Below are 25,603 nucleotides of genomic sequence, written 5' to 3' on the forward strand. Positions count from 1 at the left end.
AAAAAAGGCACTTTCCTAAAATTCTGACTCTTGTGTGCTTTATCTCTTAAACTGCTAATACCAAAGGGCACTTGGGTATCAATGGAAAATTGTGAGATGGCAGCCTGTCATGGTGCATTACCGGTGACATGCACATTGCTAGAACATCTTAAGACATGCAGAAACACTGGAACACTGAGGACTACCAAGCAAAACCAGCCTGTTGAGTCAATTGATTCTATTGATTAGGTACAACACATTCCCAAGCAACACTTGCAAAAGGATTTAGGCTGCCTTTGGTAATAGCAGCACTTTGCAAGAAGAGTGTTGAGCAAAAACTGAAATGAGGTTTTATTCCTTTACTTGCTTTTCCTTTTTACCCCTTTAGAAAAATAAATCTACTTGAAGCTAAACAAGAATTCACTTTCAGAAACCCCCAGCTTCCCTCAGCACACCTGCATCTTGCTCTCACTGCAAGGTAAAGCTAATTCTGAGTGACTTCTGGTCACCCTCTGAGTAGGATATTAAAATACACTTCATGCTGCAGTATCTGGATGGCACAACCAAGTTCAGGACCACGTTGTGCTCAGTACTATTTGCCAAACAAATAGGAATCGAGACGCTGTTCCCCACGGGGCCTGCCGTATATATAAAGTCAAAGGGGATGAGGCAGCCTGATTATCTCAGGCTTACAGCTGGGGGACTCCAATCCACAGGGATTAGAGTAGCTTGCCCAAGGTCACACACAGGAAATCTGTGGCAGAGCTGGGAAATGAAACAAGAGCTTCCCAGGAACGGGCAAATACACCAGTCACAGAACAGTATCTAAAATGGAATGTTTCAACCCACACCTGTACAGGTTTCAGAAAGCTTCCAGGCTTGCTCAGAAACTGCAGGAATGGCACCATTTGTGCATCAGTTACACTGACACTGTGAATTAAGTATTACTGCGTCCTTTCTAAAAGAACACCTTTAAAGTGGGAATGCTGGGTGCCTTACGCAATTCCCTACCATGTGCTGTGTATTCCTAGAAAAACTGCTTCCCATCGCAGTGCGTGGCTGCTGTGTGTACTGCTGCCCTCTCGTGTGGGCCTGCTAGGAACTGCAGCGTTGGCACAGTAGAGGTGACCCGATTATGTGGTGCTAGCCCCTGGCATAACCTTTCACCCCAGCCCTAGAGCTAATGGACATTGTTGCCTTTCTCATTTGCTCTGTCACTGTCTCCTCCACGCTTGTTTTGTGCGTGACACGAGCAACATGACAGTGCAGAATCCAGGACATAGTCTTGGCAGCCACGCTGCAGATCTGCCGGGTCAAGGAAACGCTTAAGACGGCGTTGTAGCAACAAAATGTCAAAGGTCAGCTGGCACTCTGGGGTTTCCCTTCAGTGTGCCAGGAGGGCCAGTTCCACCTCATTGATCAAAGTTCACCTCAGGCTGACTGGGACCGCTAAAGCCAAATCATCTGTTCTGGGCACATAACATTTCACAAACAGCAGTTTGATACACACAATAAAAGTTGTGGCAGGTAGTAATTTAGGAGAAGCTCCACAGGCAACCACAAAGAAATTCCAGTTATTTCACACTTAAAGGCTGGCCTGCATTTCATTTTAGCAATAGCTCCTGATGGTACTTCTGTGATACCGTGTCACTGGCTCCAAAGACGCATGATTCGCTTTCCATCACACTGGCACTGGAAGAGACTTCAGGGTAAATACAAATCAGGTTAAAGGTGTTTTACTTGGTCTACATCTCACTCCCTTCCTTCCACCAGCCTCCCTTTTTTTTGTTGTTGTTGTTTTTTGTTTCTGTTTTAACCAGAAGCCCTCCTTTTAAAAATACCTAGGCAGGTAATTAGTTGCACTCATTTGTGTTGCATTGGAGTAGGTGAATTTTTTAAGCTCACTTTCCGCAAGCCCAGCTGGAGCTCTTCTGAATACTTTTTCTTCAAACTTTTGCTCATTAAAAATAAATAATAGAAAACTTTTCTTCCCTATAACTTGACCCAGGATTGAATATTAGATCTTTTATGCTGCATTTTCCTACAAAGTTTTCCAATTACCAATGATCTTCCTCCTTTTGCAAAGAGGTAGAACAAGACAAAGCATGTAGCTGAAGCAATAAGCACAGTCTGGTGTAGTGCTATTTCACCTCCATCAGCTTCCAGATGTCTGAACAGAAGTGTGATGACACTCTCACTCTTCCAGAGATCCCTGTTGTCTTTCCATAGCCATGGATTCAGATCCAAAAAGCCTCTAGAAATTAAGCTTCACATTGCACGGGGGAGAAGCTCCAGGGCTGCCTGTGTGGCAGCAAGGAAGGAGGCACACACAGAGCCATCAGAAGTGGCATGAGGACACCGGCAGTGCCTGAGTTGCTCAGACAAGTGGTGAGATTGCTCAGGGAAGTTTATCAGCTCTAATTGCATCAGTTCCTTGTTGCACTAGCAAATGCCAAAGAGGCTCCTTTCCAGTCAGCCCTGGACAGTACACAGAACTCATTGCAAAGGATTAAGAAAAAATGCACACAGCATACCCAATATTTCCATTCTCTGAAAAAAGGGAACAAAATAGACCAACTGAGATTGTCTCCATCCAGTATTTCTGGGGAAAGTTAATGATGAAGCAGTGGCTGACCCAGAAAATACTCATTAACACTAGCTACAATATCAAAGGTAGCAAATATATCATTTTCAAGTAAGGCAATAATAGGCACCACTGCTCATTGTGCCCTACTTCAGACAGCAGACATCTTAGTTTAAACAATCATTAAAAATTTGGGTTATAAAGGAATAATACCTAGCTGACACAGACATGACAGGCAGAAGACTTCAGTATGGCTTGTGAACAAAATGGATCATTGATCTGGTCTGGTTCTGCAACTCATTAGTGGTCCAGTTACAACTGAGCTAGTTAGTGCTGCAGCAGCCACACACAAATACATCACTTTGTTCTTTAAAGGCAAAGCAAAAGATCAGAAACATCAGCTGTAGCCCTGGCTCTGCTGGGCACGCTGGGAAACCTTAGTTACCACAAAAGCCAGCCAGCTGACTGGCACAGGAGCAGGAAAGGGCACCTTTCAGAGCACAGGGCCTCTGCAACTTCCACAGCCCTGACGACAACAGTGCCATGTGCTAGGGCTTCAGTGGAGTTCATGGCATTGTCCTATTGCCAGTCAACAGTGCCACTACTGTTAGCTCACGTCTCCTCACATCTAATGAGATTAGGCTCCAGTTAGCTTAGGAAAATCCATTTGTTGGGATATTAGACTAAGGACTGCTTTTGGATGGCTTAAATCACAAGTCTCCCGCTGTATCAAGTTCCCAGCCTTGATTAGCTCAAATGATCTCAAGTAAGTTTCATATCCTCTCTAGTTTCAGCACAGTAACTACACCTGAATCTGGCCTAAAAGGCCTTCTACTCCTTGTTCAAAGATTAATTTCTTCCTGCTCCCTAAAGCATCAGGGCACCCTGCATTTGTTGTGGAAGAATCTGTACATTCAGTTCACCTCCAAGTGAACCTCTGCCTCTGTGCTTTAAGTTACACTTCCCCCAAGTCACTGACCAATTCTGTCATTTCAGGGTTACTGTTAATTTTAGTAACAGTTCCTCAGCTGAAAGCAAGCTCCTCTTCCCTCTTGCAGTGCCTGGGCTTTATCTGATTGAGATTACACTTACAGTAAAGGAGCCTTGGCCCTGCCTTCAGGCCCGGTGTTCTCTGACAGAGTCCCAGCAGCTCTGTAGTGAGACGTGCGTGACATGAACCGTGCAATCCCAGCAAACCATGAACTGTAAAGACCCAAAGTTTCAGAGGGGAATTTATTGTATGGGAGCATATCCAATACTTTTTGTCAACCGTTCATGAGAATAATAAAAAATAGCTTTTTAAATGACAAAAAAATATAGTTACATATAATACAGATTTTCATCTTGCATTGAAGCGGAGCAGTAATAAAACGCTCACTCGTGTTTTCACAGTTTGTGTTGCTTCTCTAGGTTAAAGCATCAGCAACTCAAGTGTTCCAGTCAGAACCCCTAGTTAGCAGTTTCATGGGATGATGGTGAGGGTGAACACTCTCAGCATTCTGACACACTTCACAAGTACAGCAGGCACACTTGATCCATTTCAGAACTACTAAATTTTCAGAGGTACCAGCTACACTTGAGGCATCCTTGCTGCAACTGAAAGGGTTTTGTATCAGAACACCTTTTTTAGGCTCCAGTCAGACACACATCTCTGGAACACTCAAGAATGTCCTTAAGTCCAGTCTGGTTCAAAGGGCTCCAAGTTGATCCTTTGTGACCCGCTTGTTGTGCCCTCACACACACCACACATGGGCACAAAGCTCTAACCAGTACTTGGTCACATGTGTAAAGTGCTTGCAAGACCACAAAGGATTTAACATTCTTCAGCACTCCACTTAGAGACCTAAAGGCATTCACTGCATGCATACACATGCATGTGTGTATTTACTACACACACTTATACCCAGCTCCCAATATTATTGCAATAATTCTTTGCTGGTGTAACAGCTCATACACCAAGTTTCACTTATTTAGTTTTCTACAAACATAGGAAAAAAACACCTGAATAGAGCTACAACAGCTTTCAATCAGTCGCTATATTGGCATTGAAAGCTTTATTTTGAAAACTTTAAGCAGCAATACTGAATAAATAGACAGAATGATTGTTTTGTCATCTCCATACAACTGATGGCCTTCATCCAAAACATTAAAATACTGTAGCAAATAGAATAAACATGCACATTTCAATGTTCTAAAAAAAAAAAACCAAAAAAAAACAACAAACAACCAAAACAAACAAACAAAAAAAGAGGTGTAATATAAAAGTAACACTTTGACACTTTTTTTTGATACAGTACAGACCATTAGAGACTATTTTCTGGAAAATATATCTGAATACAGTTCTGTTATTTACATGTATCATTAAGGCCCAATTCACTCAAGTTAATGCACATCAGGAATTTATATGCTTCAAGGTAACTCACTAAAAGTTACAAGATCGATGTTTCTTTGATCATACTCATATGCTCCCAGTTCACTAAAATAATACAATACTCTTCACACTAAAAACAAGGCAATTGCTGCCCCAAGAGGAGATGTTTATTTCACTAAAGGATCTTTTTCCCTCTTACCTCATGTTTGCATATTGCTAATGCTAGTGGTGGTAGTTCTCTTCTTCAAGAACTTCCTCCAAACTTGCCAGGGTTTAGAAAAGCAAGCAATCTCAAAGCTAACATACCATTTCCAGAAGCAATTCAGGCACTTGGGAACCTAAGTCCCACTGAAAGATACTGGGAGCTGACTTTTCAGAGTGGGACTTGGTTTCTCCCTTGCTCAGGCATTCAGACTGTTCACCTTAGCCTTAACCTACTGGCTTTTCAGATGGTCACCCCCTCTTTTCCCCTAACAACATAGCATCTCCATCCTCATGGATGAGAGAGGTAACACAGTTAATTTCCATTAGTAATAAATTACAGGAGTTCTCCATATAAATTCCCTGTGCACTGGAAAATAGTGCTTGTGTATTCAACTATTTAACGCAAGCAAAAAACCCCATTTTTATCATGCTGCCCAGTAAATAATATGGCACTTGTTAAAATTAGTATGTGTAGCTTCCTTTCTGCTAATGCCCTAGGAGGTTTGGAACACTTCTGAAAATGGGCTTTTTGTACAGTTGTAAAGAAAGAGTGAGCTTCCGCAGTTGATCAGAAGCAAAACTCTAAATGCCATAGTGTGAGGAATTTTTCTAACTGTTACACAAGGGTCAATTCACATTTAATGCAAGGGCATGCCATTTCTTTTTGGTTTATTTACAGAGAGAGTGAAAACACTATGGAACTTCAGCCTGGGTGAAATTCAATAAGCAAGAGGAGTATGGTGGGGGCATGGGAATTTGTCAGTGTCTCACAACTGGCAGGTTTGGATACCAAAGCCTCTCCATGGCCACAGGAGTGGCTGAAGCTGCAAACTTTTTCAGATCACCTTGACATGTGCCAAAGCCCTGGCAAAGAGGAGCCACTCAGGGGTGCTGAAGTGGTCACTCCTGAGCCAGCTCCAGGCTGGCCCCTGTGTTCAACAGCTGCTGCAGTCAGCAGGTGCTATTTTTTAACTCCAACGGCTAATTCCTCCCTTGATTCTATGACAAAGCTGTAATTCAAGCCCTCCAAAGCTGCTCTTACTCTTCCTTTTAATCCTTTTCCTCCTCCCTCTGTCTCACAGAATAACCTGGCAGAGAAAGAGAGCAGGCTTTATGATGCAAGAGCCCAATTCAGCTCAAACTGACATCTGTGGAAGATGGACCAGTCACAGAATATGACAAAATCATTAGCTGGGGTAAATATGCTGATCTGCCTTAAAAATACTTCGTCTCAGGACAAGACTCTTTCCCCTCACCCCTATGCAGCATAATTTGGGCCAGACTTTGCAAGGTGCTGAGTGCCTCAGTTCTCTAACATCAAGAGGTGCTGAAGATGCAAGATATCCACTGGAGAGGGCCATTTAATTTCTGTAAATTGAACCCAGAATGTAAGGCATATATGCTCAAGTACCTTGGACAGATATTGTCCCCAAACTATGTATATTTTACACTTATATATATATATATATATATATATATGTATATATATACACACACACATTCTTTTCTTTTTTAATACAAAGTTATGGGCACAGTAAACATGAGCACAGAATTGTGATAAACTAACAGTAAAATGGGTGAGCACTGCAAAGGTTCCTCATGTAGGAATATCTAATTTTCCAGTTTGCTCACAAGGGAAGATGCAAAAAAAAAAAAAAAAAAGACCTGATAAGTCAAACAGTAAAAATTCAGAGTCCATTTGGAAAAGTCCTTTATATATTCACAGCCTTATCTGTTGCTGTAAGTCTAAATACAGCAGCATTTTTAGAATATATGATGCCATTAATAAGTGGAAAGGAAAAAATTCATTAAACACTCAAGAATCCTTCATCTTCTGCTATATCTTTTAAAATTTCCATTTGTCAGGAAGCTCCTTTTTTAGAAAATGAGACTTAAATTAACATTTATCTGCACATCAGTGAATCAACACAAGAGGCTGCTAGGAGTTAAGTATTTTTCTATGGCTAAAAGCTTGGAGTTTCCTAGCAGTGGTAAAATCCTGATCCTGCCAAGGAGGATATGAGGAGCCCAAGTCTTCAGCACTGCAGTGAGGGCACAGTGTCTCCCCTTGTGCCCAGGGGATCTCCAAGGTGGGGGTGATGCTGGGAGTTGCTGTTAGAACCAGAAATCCAAACCAGGGAAGGCCCATCCCGTCCCTAACTCATCCATGAGGCCAGCCCCCAACGTTTACAGTGTGTCCCACTGATGCCAGTCCTTCTCTGCACAAACCTGGTGTCCCCTGCAGCAATCTCACTTCAAGGCCTGCAACCAAGGAGCTATTTGGGAGCGGCTGCTTTCTGCAGGAAACCCTTTTTGTCTCATTCTTTCTAGCTTTGATTGCATTAGAGCAACATCAAATGTGATAATATTCTCTTTTCATATGCTTTGAGAAAAATGACCACCAAATGTGTTAATTTTCTGCTTAGAAGCTTTACATTCTCTAAGTGACTGTCTTTCAAAGGGACCATCTGTCTCCACCAGGGAGCTGAATGAAATCCTGGCCTCACTCCTGTCAATAAGAACTCTGCTATTGACTTCTTAGGACTCTGCCAGGTTTATTCCCTTCACAAAACTTGAGTGGATTCTGGAAGGCTGGAAGTGGATACTCATTTGTGTTGTGTCTTTCTTACCCTCCAACAGCAAGATTTGTAACAAAACAAGAACACTGTAATGCCTAGTGGAAAAAATGAAGTACAAAATCACACACAGTGAAGAAAGCCTCCTACTCTCTTTTGGTAAGATATATGAAGACAACTTCTTACATTGTTCTTTTCTCAAAAGGCATATACAATGTGGCAAAATATTTCAAATATACATTCTATATAATAAAATATCATCTAACTAGTGCATCCTCAATCATATGCTGGAAATATTTTTACCAAGCCAAGGTTTAAAATCCATAAATCTTTTGAACACTAGGTGCTTCATTCAAGGCAGATACAACAGCAAGTAAATCCCACAAGCTCACTTCTCAAGCCTTAAAAGGTAGCAATGGATGGAAGATGACATATGATGACCCATGAAAGAAAGGAACAAAGTTAGTGGTGAGAAACCACTGCAATGGTTCAGCACCCCTCAGAACTCTGCATTGCAGGTTGCTGTACTTGATCAGATGGGGGATGTTGGTATACACAAAGTCACCTTGTCAGACTGACACACAGCCATACGTGATAATTCACAAGTTAAAAATAAAAATATAAAAGGTCAACATTCACAGGTCCATTGATTAAAGGGAATAAATTAAACCTCAGATAAGTTGCATACATGGTTTCCTTCACCCTCAGTCTTCCATTTATGACTATACAAGGAACAATACTTTCCCAAACACTTCTGAAGTGGCAAAAACAATGAAGGTTTTTGCACTCAAGCTGTGTTGACAGCAAGGTCATCCTCGCCAATTATGAATCGAAACAGTTCCTGTCTCTTTAGCATCAGTGCACAGGGTATGGCTCCAAGTGGTGTTGGAGGAAGACGAAAAAATAACACGGTGGTGTAACAAAAACACAAAACAAGACAAACTTCTTCCATTCATCATTGGCTGCGTAAAATAAAGTGTATCTTGTCCAGGGTACCTTGCTAGGTCCTCTCTAGAAGAGGTACATACTGTCATACATAAATGCCCTCTGGGTTAAAACCAGATGACAGGGGGTTCTGTAGGATCCGAAGGTTACTGGGGAGTTGCCTCGATGAGCCAGGGCGCTTCAGTGACCCAGATTGAAAGGCTGGCTCTGCATGAGAAAAAGAGCAATTAGAAAAGTCATCAGTAGGAGTGCAGTCTTCCTCCTCCTCCTGCTTAATGCAATACACAAAAACAAATTACTGAAGTGCCTGGCTAGGAAGTGAGGAGATCCAAGGTGCACACTTCCTACTCACTTCATAACAGAATGAAACCACACAAAAGAATTTCCCTCCCACGAGAAACGTACACAGATACACACACACACACTTATATGGTGACTTGCAGAAGGAGTTCCAACTGTAACATGACTCAAAGCTTCAGCTTCCTTCCCACTTAGGAGTTCCTACAAGTGCTGCATTTGAAGGCCTGGTTGTCTTCTCTCCCCACCCCCTTGGCCCTCCCAGTGCCTTTTGGTTATAAAGTTTTCTGATCAGAGGGTCAGACCAGCACAGGAGAATGCCGAGACAAAGAGCCCCTAGAAGCAGAATGCCGGAAAAACCACACGACCGTGCTGGTGCTGCAGCTCTGACACGCATTCAAAACGCTCCCGTGGTTCTGCCCAGGAAATTCGGAATCCAGATGTGGGCACGTGCAGGCTGCGCTGATCTCGCTAGGGGCAAGGTCAGTTCGCACCTGCCGTAACAGCCATCTGTGCAGGACTTCTGCATAGCTAGCAACCCAGCTGGATTGGCTCCTGTTCCTGTGCGGCTGCTGTCTGGGGTTTCTTGGGATCCAGACACATTCCTTTTCCTGCTTTGACAACACCCCCACAAGAAGAGGAAGAGCCCAGACGAACAGCAATGTCAGATGTACGATCACGTTCTGTGCTGGCAGCCAGCCATGGCGGCCCCTCTTGAAAGCTGCAGGCTTAATGCGCTGCTGATGGGACAAACGCATGCCCAGGCACAGTGGGAGAGAAGTTCTCTACATACTGCTCTTTATTTAGAGCCTGCTAAACCCTTGCAATGAAAAGAGGTACTCGACAATGCGCTCTCGTAGTGCTTTGCTAATGTCTTCACTAAGGGAGCATTCACTCCACGTAGGAGTGCCAGCATTAAAGTAAATGCAGCAGTAAATGCACCGCTTGCCCCTTCTCCCTCCTTCCCTCCCTCCCAAAGCATTGTGAGGGCTGCACCTCTCTCGAGCTCCGCATGTGGGGCCTCCACCTCCACGGGGTCTGCTGGCAGCACCGTCACCTTGGTTCCCGTTTGCTGGATGAACTGCTGCAGGTTCACCTGGCGCAGCTCCTTGGTCAGTTGCTCCAGTTCTTGTTCCCTGTCCTGCCAGGAAAAAGAAAACATCTGCTGAGAAAATAAAGCAGCATTTCATGACCACATTTACAGTTGGGCAACTAATGCTTTTCCTTTTAATGAGAAAGCCTCCAATTTTTAAAGCTCAACTGCAAATTGATGAGTTGAAAAGTATTTTAATCTTGTAGTTTAAAAAGCCAGTCAACATTCGCTAGCACTTACAGAATCACAGAATCAATTAGGTTGGAAAAGACCTCTGAGATCATTAAGTCCAACCCATGACCCTAATTGGGTTTTTCTTAATATATTTTATTTTTATATTGCTTCTTGGATGCCTAGCAGCTGTTTCTCATACCACCTGAGAAAAACCTTGGCACAGCAAATAAAGGTAATAGTGTGAATTCTGAAAAAATAATCAACTGAGCAGCAGTCTGGCACCAAGTCTTACTTCTTCCTGAAGTGTCCAGCATGGCTTGGACAGCTCATTTAATTCTTCTGATCTTAGATGGAGTAAAATTCTTTTCTCTTCTTGTTCTTTTCTATTTAAACTTTTTTGGCCAAGACCTTCGCACTCTGCAAGGGTTTTGTGCAATGAAGCCAAAGCCTGGCTGCTTCCCCACCCTAAAGCACAGATGATGATTTAGGATCTTTTTCTGTACTTCTGTCACGATATGCAAAACTTACAGCTCTGATAGATTACAACAGTCTTGGACTATTATTATTCCCACACACAGAGGCAGAGCTGCTTTAATCTTTAACTTCAGGTATGCAATAAAATATTTGTCTACTTCCTCCCCTCTAAAGCTCCAGAATGCAGAGCTCAGTTTATTTTCTTATGGACTTCCAGATTTGTGCACCTTTAGGTTTAGAACAAGACTGGAAGATCTGAATTGAATGTGAGCTTTCCCAAGAAAACAGACTGTGAAAAGAACCAAGCCAGAAATATTTTTAATTCCATCATAGCCTCAGTAGATAAAACACATAAAGAAGGCTTGAAGCTTTCCATCAGTGCAAATCCTTAAGCGTAGCATGTCTGAAAACTTAGCATAGATAATCATGGTCAAAACTGCTTACAGTTTTCATCCATTTTGCTTTGGGTGAAAAGATTACTTCCCCCCCCCCCATCATCTAGTAGAACCAGCTCATACTGACAGGGTTCTAAGGCAGGAGTAAGGATACAAAATCCCTTTACATATTCACAGTGGAATCACCTTAATGCCACTGCAGAGCTGCAGAATATACTAACTGTGAATCCTGGGAATCAGCAAGAACCACAACTCCAGCTAATGTATGGTGCCTTAGGACTACCTTACATGGCACATAACAATCCCAGGAGCTCCAATCTTTCCTCCACCTTCATCCAGCTAGCACCTGGAGTTCCTTTATTCTTTTATGCTCTATCAAGATCCAGGTGATATCATTAACTTAAGCAAGGAAACAGGGTCTGGACTCTCTTTTGACACATGTGCCACAAATGCCTGAGGTGTAGAGAAAATAAAATCCTGAACACCAGCCAGACAGCCAGGAAAAGAGGGATGCTATTCTTTAAAACCAAAGCCCTGTAAGGTTGCAGGTACTTTAGCTCTGTACCTTTCCAGGTGCTGCTTTTGGACTGTTCTTTGTTATTCATCTCTTTTGGTGGCAGACAAACCTAGCAAAGATCAGAAGTTTATCCTCAGAAAACGCTACGATGGTGCAAATTACTGCTTTTCTTCTCAGATAGTCTGAATGAACAAGTTAAGCATAGGTGAAATAAAAACTATCTGCTCTCCAAAAAAACCCCCACTAGCTGAAATGTGATTTGAAAATGAAAGCAACGCATTCTGCCTTTTACCCTGATTCACTTTGGAAACTTTCTTGTGTTGTCTTTCATAGGCTTCAGATTTGTGTGAGAGAAATTAGTCACAGTCTTTGACTTTCTTTAGCTATGGATAAAATGACAGTCTTACCTGTAATCGCTTGGTAGCTTGGCCCAAAGACCTTTCTACCGCTTTAATGCCATTTTCCAATCTCAGACTCTGCTGGCCCTGAATATCAATTTCTCCCTTCACCTTCTCGATCTTTTCCTTGACCTCTTCTTCATTCACTTGGGACTCTTGAACTTCCCGCTGCAGCTTCTCTGCTTCAAGGCCACTCTCCATGTTGTGGATCTGACACACATAGTCTTTGAGCTTGCTCTCACACTCCAGGATCCTCTGCCTCATCTCCTGCAGCTGCTCCATCAGCTGCTTTTCATTCTCCTGTTCGATCTGCAGCTCATTTTCCCAGAACTCTTCCTCCTCAATCTCCACTTCGTTCCGTTTGATCTTCTGCTCCAGTTTGAGGATTTCTTCTTCCAGGCTGGCGTTGTACTTTTGCTCCCAGTAGCGGATCTCGGCTTCGTTGGACTCCAGCTGCTTCTCGATGCACTGAAGCTTCTCCGTCTGGAGGTGGATCAGTTTCTTCAACTCGTCGGCTGTTGTTTTACAGTTGTTGAGCACCTTTTGCTTGAACTCGGATTCCTTGCTCTTCCCGAAGATGTCCATTAGCCCCTTGGCGCCGCCGGTGAAGGTGAGGGATTTCCTTTTCGGCTCCCTCCTCTTCATGGCCTTGTCCCCAGGCTGCCTCAGCTTGGCCAGGGGCGGCAAGCTCTGCCGGTACAGAGTCCTCTCGGGGATGCGCGCCACGCTGTCCGACGTGGGCCGCTCGCTCAGGGAGGGCCCGGTGCGCCGCAGGATCAGCTGCACGTCGCTGGCGTACTGTCCCCACTTGTTGAGGGACACGATGGGGTTCTCGTGCGGCGCCAGGTGCCGCTCCGTGTCCCGCCACTTCTCGATCAGCGTGTAGCGCCCGGTGCGCCCTGCAAGGGAGCACAGCGTCAGCGCGGCCGCGGGGGGGCGCCACCGCTCCGCCCGTGAGGGACGGCACCGGGACGCGGTGGGACAGCACCGGGACAGGGGGACACGGCAAGACAGCACCGGGACAGGACCCTCCCGTCCCCCACAGGCTGTTTCAGCGCACCTGCTCCTGTGCCCGCACATCACCGAGTTCGCCTCTAAACCCTCCCCGCGCGGGGCGGGGGCGGCAGCGGCAGCGGTGAAGAAGGATAGACACACCGTGAGAACCGCGGAACTGCGCAACCCGGGGCTGCCGGCAGGCTGGGACGGACTGAGATTCACGGAATCGCACAATGGTTTGGGTTGGAATGGACCTAAAGATCAGCCAGTTCCATCCCTCTGCCATGGGCAGGGACACCTGCCACTATCCCAGCTTTCTCAGAGACACATCCAGCCTGACCTTGGACACTGCCAGGGATCCAGGGGCAGCCACAGCTGCTCTGGGCAACCTGTGCCAGGGCCTCAGCACCCTCACAGGGAAGGATAAAGCAAGTGACCCGGCAGTGTTGGTAACCACCATGTAAATACACCCAATGCGAACCTCTAGACCAAGAAAACAAGAACAGGAGTCCCAAGTTTTTCATACAGGCACGTAGAAATATCAAATGGAGGCAGTGTGTTTGCTGTTACACTTTCATCAATCAGAGGCAGCTGTTAATGACTGACAGAGCCTCAGCTCCCCTGTTCATGGCCTCCAGTTCGTTCAGACACCGATCCAGCCTGGGCCACAGCCTGTGATGCCCACGGCAGTGCTGCTGATGTGACAAACCTACACTGAGGAGAGCTGAGGGACAAGAGCAGCAGGGCTGCCTAAACTGCAAACGAGCCATCGGGCTCCCTGCACAATGTCGTCATCTGTAACAGCGGCTCCCACACCCCCACTGGGCTAACCCAGCCTTCAGGAGGAAACTCGAGTCCTTTCGTAAGTGCTGAGAGTTTTTCTAATCGCTCCACTGACAATACAACTTACGTTCATGGCTTCATTTGGGTTCTTACCAAACACACCTAAATTCAGCTCAGCAGTCTTCCTCCTCCAACACCACTTATGGGATATTTTTCTAAGCACTCTCACTGCTCTGAAATACAGCATTCTCCCTCTCCAGAAGAGTTTCCCCAGTCAAAGTATCCTCACTTAAAAGCCACAACATTATTTACAAAAATATAGGAAAGATCAACTACTTTTAAATCATTTGATGCTAATGAATTTCTGAACAGCTCCACAATTGCCATTAACCTTAAAAACATCATTAGCTACTTTAATACATTACCTACATTCATTTTCATGAGAAATGACCATTCAAAAGATTTATTTCAGCACATAAAAGCCTGAAATACCTGTCATATATGCAACTACAGAAGGGAGGAGTTGGAAGAAATGTAGTTATCGGTGGTAATGCATTTAATGTGTTCTCTTACCTTAAACTACCTGCCCAATCATCACACCTTTCTCAAAAGGACAAAAATATCCTAATCTCAGGCTGGAGATCTGCCCCTGACCTCCCGTCACAACACTCACATGGACTCCTCACTTCAGATCTGTAGGAAACAAGCTGCACTATGGTGATTAGCACACTGTGCACCCCTCTAAAATGGGACACTGACTTCTAAAGAGCTTCCTGAGCTACAACTACTGCATTGGAAATGTTCTTCTGCTCTCACTTTCTCACAATTAGCTCTCCAAGAAAAGAATAAATACAACTGTCTGCAGAGGCACCTGGAGAACATGTGGCTTTGGCTCATGCTCATCCCAGAGGGATTGGCTGGCCCAGTCAGACACCAAAATGCCCACGTTCACTTCCAAGTTAGGAGTGAGGGCTGAAAGACTTGGCTGATGGAAGTCAGCAAAACAAGGCAGGCAGTATGAGAACATGAATCCACCACCCCAAATGTCATATAAATAAATGACTCTGGGTAGGGACTGGGGAAAAAAAGTGGGGAAAAGCCCCAAACCTATCAGCATACTAACATGCTTGGCTAACACTCTCAGAAAGAGATTTAAGGCTTTTTCTAATAAAGTTCTTCAAAATCAAGTTTATAAAGGTATATGGTGTAAAGTGAGAGATTTTTGCTAACTCCCAATATTGCTAATTGATCCATGAAGATTTATATGTTGTAGTAGGCATTGGTGTTATTACAGGAAAAATAAACCTACTACTGTTTGCCATAGCATATGAACAATAATCCTGGAGAAGAAAAATTTAGTGAAAACATGGCAAAGGCTGCACTTCACTGCTCTGTTTTGTTCATCTTAGAAGTTTCCACCTTGTAATCATGGTTGTGCTACTAATGTTCACGTTGTGTCAGAAACAGTCAGGTTCAAAGAAGTCCTGAAATTGCAAACTAGAGTAGGGGAGCAAGCAGAGTGCAGTTTCTATTCACTCTGCTATTAAATTCATTACTTAAAAGAAATCTAACAGGAGACAAAAAAAAAAAAAAAAAAAAAAAAAAAAAAAAAAAAAAGAGGGGGGAGGAGAATGAAACTCTAACAACCTTGACCAAAATGAATTAAAGAATTAAGCATAGACTTGCCAAGAACTATATTCATCTTAGCTTAGGGTTCCAAATCAACATGCAGCCCTAAATAATGAACTCGGCACTCAAGATCCACATAAAAGAAAGTGTTTTGTAGAAGTAATACTTGCACAGTTCAACAACCACACCTGGAGCTCAGGACAGCTTTAAAGCAAAGTTGTTCTCTTTCGAGATCATTACCCAGGTCTAGTGCTCAGCCTGTGCATGACGCAGATTAACAATACCCAGACAACCACAACTGTGATGTTTGCCTGCATTAGAGGGGATTAATTCACAAATGAAAGGGCGAATGAGTTAATTCAGAACTAATGACAGAGTATTTCAGAACACAGGCGTCCCTGTAGCAAACTGCTGGTTTTGGTGTGCAGCCACCACTGACAAGGAGAAAGCAGCTTGCCCGTGTTGTTGATGAGGAATAGTTTGACGCCTGCATGCTGCTTCTTGCCCTGTGTGTTTGTCCACAAGCTTCTGGACACAAAAAGCACCTGGCAGAACTCAGTCCAGCCTCTTTCATGCAGCCTTATTATTTTAAAAATTAAGTTACAGTCTCATTCAGGTAATGGCCATGTATGGGCAATGTACAGCATTCCTCAAATTACAGTGTGTTTCTCCAGCTGAATAGTATATTGACACCCACCCAGAATTTTGCACTATCTCCAGGGAAGGTTCAGTGACCAGTTCAGCAGTGAATCCCCCTGAAACAAAATTTTGCTTTAACCGCAACTAGAACATACTAGACTTTTAAAAAAAATACTTCTATCTAAGCCTTGTACTGATGGGAATGGTAGAGAAAACCATCCAGACAGGCCCAAAAAAGCACAAGTAGTGCTGTGTTCCATAGTTTCTTCTTCAGAAAACAGGAATTCAAGCTGGAAAATGCACAGAACCTCTGCACCCTATTTCAGGTCCAGCTACTTCCTGCGCAGCAGGGGAAAGGTGGTTCTGCTCCACTCTGCTAAGACCCCCCTGCAGGGCTGCATCCAGCCCTGGGCCCAGCACAGGAAGGACAGGGAGCTGCTGGAGCCAGAGCAGGGACACCAAGGGGATCAGAGGGATGGAGCAGCTCTGCTGGGAGGAAAGGCTGAGGGAACTGGGATTGTTCAGCCTGGAGAGGAGAAGGCTTTGGGGAAACCTCATTGTGGCCTTGCAGTGCCTGAAGGGAACCCACAGGAAAAATGGAGAGAGACTCTAGACAAGAGCCTGGAGTGACAGGACAAGGGGGAATGGCTTCACACTGACAGAGAGCAGGTTTAGTTTGGATATCAGGGAGAAACTCTTCCCTGTGAGGGTGGAGAGACCCTGGCACAGGTTGCCCAGAGAAGCTGTGGCTGCCCCTGGATCCCTGGCAGTGTCCGAGGCCAGACAGGGCTGAGCAAGCTGGGATAGTGGCAGGTGTCCCTGCCCATGGCAGGGAGCTGGGATGGCATGATCTTTAGACCCAGGCCATTCTGTGATTACTACATGGTCCCCCTAATGGGGACCTTACATGTACCATATGATACTGCCATCTTAAAACAATCACCAAAACTTTTATCTGTTTTGCAGGCAGCAAATGACAAGCAGTAACAGGAGACACATATTTACATCCATAAAGCACACTGCATCTGCACAAAGGGCAGTGTCAAGGTCAATAGGTTAAGTTTCCACCTACAGCTCCCTAAGCACACAAATTTATCACAGGTTTTATTAATACAGGCACACCTTCAAAAGAATAATTTATTTCAAAATTGAGAAAGACATCAGAAAAGGAAATATATGGACTCCAGAATGCTGATGATCTGACAGCCTGCAAAGAGCTGTCATGAGTGGTTTGAACCTGGATTTCTTGTGACATTAAATGGCAAACTGCACTCAGTGTCCTAGATCTGGCTTGCTGCACAGCCAAACACAAACTCTGGACCCAAGTGCCCATGCCATGTGCCCAGGCACTGTAGTCTTAGCTTGGGATTGATGTAATTTGCTAATTTAAACACAGATTCCATCAAAATCAACAGTGATTAAACTAATGAAATATAGGTACAAGGTAATGAACATTTTCTTAGACTCTCAAGAGGCAGATTTTAAAATTATACTCTGTGAAGGCAGTAGGACAACATTACTCATTTCAAGCTCCTCTATATGCTTTAATATTTGCAGCTGACACAGTAGACAGAGCAACCATTTCTGCTGCCAAAAGTGAAAATGAAACTCCAAAGGAAAGCAGCAGTAGCAACACTCTTGGCAGGACTGTAACCTGAGAGGTCATCAATTCCCTTTTTCAAGACAGAAATGATTCATCCCATTACTCCCACCCAAAAGTCCATCATGTTCTACAAGCAAAGCATTTCAGGCACTACATTTATTTTGCTATGCAAGTAGTATTATACACCATGAAAAAAAAAGTATCTGTGCCTTATCTTTTCCATCAGGCTATAAATGTTTATGCCAAGCACCAAGCAAGATCCATCTTTCCATTAAGTGTCTCCCATGCTTCAGAGCCGGGCCCTACAGCAATGAGTCAGTGCAAGCAGGTGACTCATTGCCCTGGTCTCACATCATTGCTGGGAAAAGTGGTGGGATGAGCAGTCTTAAACATGAGGGTACCTCTCCTTCCCTAAAAAAGGGCTTGGGGTGGGCCGGAGCAGGTCTTTGTCACCAGAGGTCATAGAACCATTTAGGCTGGAAAAGACTGCCAGGATCATTGAGCCCAAGCTGTGCCCAATGCCCCCCTTGCCACCCAGCCCAGGGCACTGAGTCCCACATCCCAGTCATTCCCTGGACACCTCCGGGAATGGTGACTCCAAACCTCCCTGAGCAGCCCCTTCCAATGCTTAGCAACCTTTTCCATGAAGAAATTCCTGCTGATGTCCAACCTGACCCTCCCCTGGCACAGCTTGAGGCCATTCCTCTTGTCCTGTCCCTTGCTCCCTGAGAGCAGAGCCTGACTTCCCTTAGCTGCCCCCTCCTGTCAGGAAGTTGTGGAGAGCCAGAAGGTCCCTCCTGAGCCTCCTTTTCTCCAGGCTGAGCCTTCATAGCTCCTTGTTGTGGAGAGCCAGAAGGTCCCTCCTGAGCCTCCTTTTCTCCAGGCTGAGCCTTCATAGCTCCTTCAGCCGCTCCTCACAGGACTTGCTCTCAAACCCTTCAATGCAGTCTTACTCCCAGTTTCTCCTCTTTCCCTGAGGCCACCAGGATGCACCCAGTGCAAGGGAAGTTCCCTGGCAGACACATTTCTAGCTCCCATTTTTCCCAGGGGTCCCATCACCTCTGCTGCACAGCAGCTGTGCCAAGAGTCTGCCCTGCAAAGTGACACTTTGGACAGTCTTGAAAAAAAAAAAAGGTAAAAAAGAAAATTATCACCTAAGACAGAAGTTGTAAGACAGCCACACTAAAAGGGAAGCTGCACTAGTCTCAGTCTCGAGCTGAATCTGAATGAGCACTCCAGACTTATCACAGTGCATAATAAGAATAAACACATTGTCACCTGCCTGCACACAGGTCTCCATAGAGGTAAAGCCAGACCTGCCAACACTTGGCTCAAGCCAAATCCAGACTGCCCAGAGCACTGAAAAATGCACGTGGCTACAGCTTTCTGACCCGCTTGGGTTGCCAGAGACAGCCTTCCAGCCTTAGGCTGTCTTCCTTAACAAGGCAATGCAAAGAAAAAGTGGGTAAAAGTGGGCATGTGGGTAAAATCTTCTAAGAACTCTTAATATGTGGAACACGTGGGTGAAAATGCTCTGCTTACCAGAGGGACAACAGCATTAACTCCTGAATCTTTAACAGCACTGACAGAAAAGTAATTGCTGGCAATTTTAATCAATCCAGGATGATCTGAACTCAGTATCTTTGAAATATGAAGCTGACATTTCATTCATTATGTGATACTTAAGTTAACATCCACAGCAATTAAAAAAAAATACCATTCTGGCTACCTGAAACTCATTAAATACCTAAGGTTAAGAGAAAAAAAACCTTCAAAATAGAGATTAGAGTTTGCATTACTCAGATTTCTAAACTCATGCTATATTTTGCAACCACAGGTATGAAATATAATAGAAAATAAAGAGTGAGAGGAGTCCAGTCCTAGGAAGAAATATCCACAGAGATATACAGGTTCCGTTGAAAGTCTCCTGAGTTCTCCAGGCTCAGCCATCTCTCCATGTCTTTACCAGGACTGAAGCCTTAGTTCATTACTTTTATCCTTGCTCTCAAAAAAAGGGTATGCAGGAGTTTATCACAACCCGACAGAACAAAGCTCTCAGCCATCACTTCATACTTTCAACTGCCTTTTTTCTGAGCACCCTGAGATACCGCACTTGTTTTAGAGGTGTGTCCTAAATAGGTGGAACAATGGGGAAGCTTGTCTGAGGTCACACAGCAATATGTGGCAAAGCACATATAGCAGCCCAGGTCCCTCTCGGTGAGGTTACTGTCACCAGATTTCTGAACCAGAAAGTTTATATGATCACACCATGGGATCACCACAAAGCACAGATTTCTTGTACTTATTGTCCCTCTTAATGTCACTATTTGAAGTGGCAGAGAATGAAATTTTGGGGTTGAAAAAACACAAATTCTAAGCAGATCCTTAGCAGAGACACCTCCCACTATCCCAGGTTGCTCAGAGCTCTGTCCAACCTGGCCTTGAACAGTTCCAGGGATGGGGCAGCCACAGCTGCTCTGGGCACCCTGTGCCAGGGCCTCAGCACCCTCACAGGGAACAATTTCTTCCTGATATCCAATTTAAACTTGCTCTGCCAGTGTGAAGCCATTGCCCCTTGTCCTGTCACAATATGGTTTTGTAAAATAAGGGATTTGATCTTTCCAGATACAACTCTGGCTGAGCCCTACAATGCTCTAACACACATTTGAGACAGCACTCACATTTTAATAAATACACTCCATTTAACTTGGAGGAAAAATACTCAACTGGAAGGAAAAAAAGAAAAAAACCCTGATGGCTGCATTTGTTTAATTTTAAAAAGAGTCAGCTGTACTTCTTGTTCAGTGAAGTGCTGCTCATGATTCTCCAGCCAGAAGCACCAAAGTCCACAGCACTGTTTATAGCAAGTCTGCCAATTTAATTATTTGCCACAGAAAATTACAGGGAGGAGGGCAGAAGGTTTCTTTTGGTAAGAAATTCAAGCTTCATGTCTCTAGACTGAAATATTCACTTTCTAGGAAACAAACATGTCATTCTGAGCAGAGGAGATGCATTCTAGGCTCCAGGGGTAAAAGAAATCACAACAAATGCAATAAAAATCCTCATGGGGGCTACAAGTGAGAGAGCAGCACTTCTTAAGGAACAGGACAAGTGTATTTGTGACTGCACTATTTGTAACCATATTCCTTTGGAAGATTTTTTTTTTGTGTTTGAATGGAAAACAACCAGTAAAAGCCAATTTAAAAAAATCTATAGTTAAACTCCTTTCGCCTAACCATCAGCTGAAACAACTGACTCATTTTTTTAGGATACACCTCCTTTTCCCCTCACTATTACAATGACTTTTTGAGAGGAGTCACTATACTCACACACATTCAAAACAGACCTTTGGCTGGATTCATCAAACATCTCATCACACACAAAGTTTAAAAGTATCAGCAACTCTCTTTTTACTTTTTTCAGTTGTCCAAATTATGAAGAGGAATCAATATGATCAAGCAATGTTTATATGAAGCCATTCTGTTTTTCACAGAATGCACAGAAATCTTAGCAGAGAATGGGCTGTCAAATGCACATTTTTAAGAGACAAGGATGAACCCTGGAAAAGTTCATCTTTCCTGGCAAAAATATTTTTGAAACAAGACTCATAGTTCTCTATTTAAACTGTGTGCTGAAGTGTATTTTTGTTTTGGTGAGGGCTGTGTTTCTCATGATGAAACAATCACTTCTCTTATTTGTATTAAAAAGCCAAATCTTATTTGTCACTTGCAAAGAGTTTGATTTAAAAAGAAAATAAAGCAGACCTAGATAAAACCCATAAAAGGTAGTAGCAAGTGTTCTTTCAGATCCCAGTGAGAGATGATTTCACTCTCTGGAAACTTGTACTGAATAGTTTTATGTCTGTCTTGAACAGAATTCCAGTGACCCACCCTCCAGCTAAGGCAATTCCAACTCCTTCTAAGTTACAGATACTGACAATTTTAGTATCCAAAGTTATATTCAACTGATATTATTCTCTCTTGCATTCAATAAATTACATACACATTTTTAAAAATAAGCTTTATTGGGACACCAAATGAGACAACTCTCCCTTTTTTATTTTTTGTTTTGTTTTAAAGAATGAAGGGGCGTTTGAGACTGAGATTTAACTTCAATCCAAACAGAAAAAAAAAAAAAACAACCACCAAAACCAACCAAAAAAAAAAAAACCCACAACCAACCAAAAACCCCTAAAATTCTTACTTTGGGTAGTAATTTCCTGTACTGTGGTGATCAAGCAATGGGCAACAGGGGAAAGGGAAGGAGCTAACAGTACAAGAACAGGTAACACAAATGTTATTTATCAGGAGTACAGCCCCAGAGAGAGACTTTTTACTGGAAGAGCTCCAATTTCTAAGGAATCAAAGAGTGTTAGCCAGGCAAGTTTTAGTGACAGAATGCCATGGCCAAAGGATTAGGCACTGGATATGGAACAGAACTTCTTACAAAGGCCCATAGCCCAGTATAACTTGATTTTTTTAATCCTAAAATACCCCTAGATTATGAAAAAAGAAAACAAACAAACAAAAAAAAAAAAACCAAGAAGCTTTTGTATCCTGAAGTTGTTACTGAATTTTCATGACATGGGGGAAGAGTTGGAAAGTGCATAGATGGAAATCTTTTTGCTGCTTTTATCACAGCAGGAGATCAGGAGACAGGACCCTGCATTTGATCAAGTGACAGCAAAAGGCACTTTTTAAAATACAAGAAATTCCATTTAAGGACAACACACTCTGACTGCCAGGGTGAGTGAACAGTGCTACAGTCAGGTCTCCACACTTGCTGCACGTTCAGCACCCAGCTGCCCCTGGTCCTGAGCAACCTCCTCTGCCTGGCCCTGCTCTGAGCAGCAGAGTTGGATACTGGCCAAAAGGTACCTTCTAACCACAGCTCTATACTAATTCTGATTCTCCTCTTTTTGAAATACTGGACAAAGCTTTATTTTTTCACATGGCTAGAATAGAGGCTGCTTCATTTGTCCATGAGAAGCTTCTTAATTATGGATGTCTTAATCCAGGTATCTTTGGCTTGTGCTTTCCTCAGTGGATATGGCTGTAAAATGAGCCAGTTTTCAGATATTCCAGACACTGCACTTCAAGAAAATAATATATTTTTTGCAATTCACATTTCAGGCTCAGTGAAGAAGACTGTGTTTTGTGCATTGTACACTTTAAGTCAAGGACCTAGTAATAAACTGGAAGGCACAACAAAAGGAGTATCTCACAAACTTTACAGACAGACAAAATAATCCTGAGTGCAGCCAAGTTATGTGACTGCTGAAGGAGCCAGACTGCAAAGTGGAAAATCCCATCAGAGCCAAGCAAGGAGGAAGCCAGCTAAGACTGGCTACTTTCCACCACCAAATGTCAGGTGAGAGTTAGAGGGATCCATTTTCGTAGATTTCCATTCAAATTCAAGTGACAATTACTCCTGGTAAACTGGGACCTACAGCCAAATCACAGGGGCAGCCAGATGGTTCTGTCCTGATGAATGGCCTGACAGGAGGGCTGGGAAAGCCCTCCCTGCCAAAGACACACAGGTGTAATTTATATGGTGCTTGATAATGTCCTAGCTGTCCCAGCAAGAGGGGAATTGTTCTGGGGGTTTTCTAGAGAGGGTATTTGCCTTGGGAAGGAATTTCCAAAGGATTATCTTGATTTGGCTCTGGTTGCAGCTGAAATTTATCTCAGCATGGAAGCAGAGTCGCCTGTCCCAGACAAACTGGTGACATGTTACAGAAAAGGAAGTCTGCAGAGCTGACAAAACCTGTGTGTGTTTCCAAGGCTGAGGGAGTCTTTACAGAGTTCAGGCTAATAACTGAGGCTACAGAAGAAAACCCAAGGAGAAATTACATAGGAGAACATTAAATTACTGTCCAGAACTGGGAGTCTGACATTTGTGTGTGAGAAGGCAAAGGAAACAGAATGAAAGGGATATTGAAAACAAAGTGAAGAACAAAAGTATCACAACCACTTCATTATTTCTAAACATGTATCACTTAATCACGACTAGAAAATGATCATGCTAGCAGAATTGTTTCTCAAAAATCCTGCAGGCAGAAAAAGATATGGAAGCAATTGTTGAGCCAACCACCATTAAACAAAAAGCTGCAATTAAACCAGTAGAGAAACATTTAACAGTTTGACATCAATTACAAGATTTGAGAGACAAACTGTTTTCCTGCAATTTTTAAATGAAGCTTTAAAAGTTATTTGGTGTATATAGATAAGCACATGCTAGCATTTTGTTCAATCCTCTTAAAGTATAAAACAAATAAATGCCAGTCTTCCACTACATCAGATATAAGTAGATGGAAATTATGTTTAGAAGTTTAACATTTAAATAAATAAACATCAATTTCAGAGAAATCGACTTTGTGCTTACAGGGAAAATACCTTGCTGATATTCATAGGTCTAACTTTCTATTAGAAAATCATTGTTTTCTAATTGAGTCATTATTTTCAAATTGCTAATACAATCTTGCAAAACTGCTGGCATACTGAAAAGTGCAGAAGCTTATGTTTAAACTATTAATTTTAGGTAAAACATAGTTTTTAATGCCTAAATCTAAATAGTACGTAAAGCCAAATGTAACATTTTAGCAAAGAGTAAGTATTACATAGGAAATGCTGACGGGATGAGGCTGAGGCTTATTCAGGATGCCCTTAATCACTGAGGAATATCTTACAAGACTTTCCTGTGTAGGAGCCTGAGAGATTTTATTTTTCTCTTCTAAACTGCTCAGCAAAGGGCTAACAGTGTAAAGACTTCCAAATTACCCTTTCATGAGCAGTGAGTTATGTGGCATGCAGGAGTCAGAGATCTGTTTCAGTGATCTATACTATTCCCAATATAGCTAAAGATACAGTGGATATAATTTCAATGAACATCATTAGCCAACCAATTATCCTGCATTGCTTTTATGTTTTCTTTGGTACTCAGAATACTGACAGTTTAGCACCTTCCTTAGTCCAGGCTGTATTTACAGCAACCAATGGCAGCATAATTATTATTACTTAGAGAATAATTTTTTACTGAAGGAAAGGTTATAGATTTCAAAATGTTTCTTTTCTTTCTTTTCAGTCTCTCTCTGGCAGATGAAGAATCCAAGGCTAAAAGTTTACACTGCAAGATTATCCCACTGTGCATTGCATTTTCTGCCCTGCTGGTTCCCAGTGCTCCCCCACCTCCCCTGGGTTTAGCTTCACCCCACTTCCCATCTGGCAGTACTCACCAATAGCCTGAGCAAGGGCTATTACAACTTCCTGGCATGTTGTGACTTCGGTGACCCCGCACACGATTCTCTGCACTCCATCCACCCATACTTTGAGCTCCATGGTTCACCAGATCATCCAAGAGCCATGAATGCAAATCAGTCAAGTCATTTTTGCAGCTGCACCAAAGACAATGCAGCTGACTTCCCGCAACAGCTGGAATAGAGAAAAATCCTGGTGTTTAGAGCAAAGAATCACCAGTTTCAAAAGCTGACAATTTCACCTTGACATCTATCAGGTAGGAGAGTCAACACAACCTCCTTTCTTTCAAAACAACAACAGGAACCACACATTCACGTATTCTGGGGGCAGAGTGGCTGGAAAATGCCCAGCAGGAAAAGGACAGGGGGTACTGGTCAACAGCAGCTGAATATGAGCCTGATGTGCCCAGGTGGGCAAGAAGGCCAATGGCTCCTGGGCTGGGTCAGCAATGGTGTGGCCAGCAGAGCCAGGGCAGTGACTGTCCCCCTGTTGTGGGCACTGGGGAGGCCACACCTCAAATCTGTGTCTAGTTCTAGGCTTCTCACTTCAGGAAGGACATGGAGGGGCTGGAGCATGTCCAGGGAATGGAACAGAGCTGGGGAAGGAGCGCAAGTCTGATGAGGAGCAGCTGAGGAAGCTGGGAAAGGGGCTCAGCCTGGATAAAAGGAAGCTCAGGGGAAACCTTCTGGC

At 43.5% G+C, this 25,603-nt stretch overlaps 1 protein-coding gene across 1 annotated transcript; it reads right to left on the reverse strand.

The window, feature by feature from the left end:
• Positions 1 to 4,602: 4,602 nt before the first annotated feature.
• RASSF8 (Ras association domain family member 8) lies at positions 4,603 to 25,059 on the reverse strand. The gene is made up of 4 exons (XM_068190768.1): positions 24,892 to 25,059; positions 12,017 to 12,906; positions 9,953 to 10,097; positions 4,603 to 8,866 (listed from the first exon to the last, which is right to left on the reverse strand). Exons 1-4 carry the CDS (start codon positions 24,992 to 24,994, stop codon positions 8,745 to 8,747), a joined length of 1,260 nt encoding a protein of 419 aa, XP_068046869.1. The 5' UTR covers positions 24,995 to 25,059; the 3' UTR covers positions 4,603 to 8,744.
• Between the last annotated feature and the right edge of the window lie 544 nt (positions 25,060 to 25,603).

This window comes from Anomalospiza imberbis, chromosome 5 (assembly GCF_031753505.1).
Source record: "Anomalospiza imberbis isolate Cuckoo-Finch-1a 21T00152 chromosome 5, ASM3175350v1, whole genome shotgun sequence".
NCBI classification, from domain to species: Eukaryota; Metazoa; Chordata; class Aves; order Passeriformes; family Viduidae; genus Anomalospiza; species Anomalospiza imberbis.

What these genes read in the sequence shown, in the direction of transcription:
- RASSF8 (XM_068190768.1), bottom strand. Translation starts at nt 24,994, where the DNA reads ATGGAGCTCAAAGTATGGGTGGATGGAGTGCAGAGAATCGTGTGCGGG. An exon ending in AAGCTACCAAGCGATTACAG is followed by an intron (nt 10,098 to 12,016) that starts GTAAGACTGTCA and finishes TTTTCCTGGCAG; the next exon opens with GACAGGGAACAAGAACTGGA. An exon ending in ACATGCGGAGCTCGAGAGAG is followed by an intron (nt 8,867 to 9,952) that starts GTGCAGCCCTCA and finishes TTTCTCATGCAG; the next exon opens with AGCCAGCCTTTCAATCTGGG.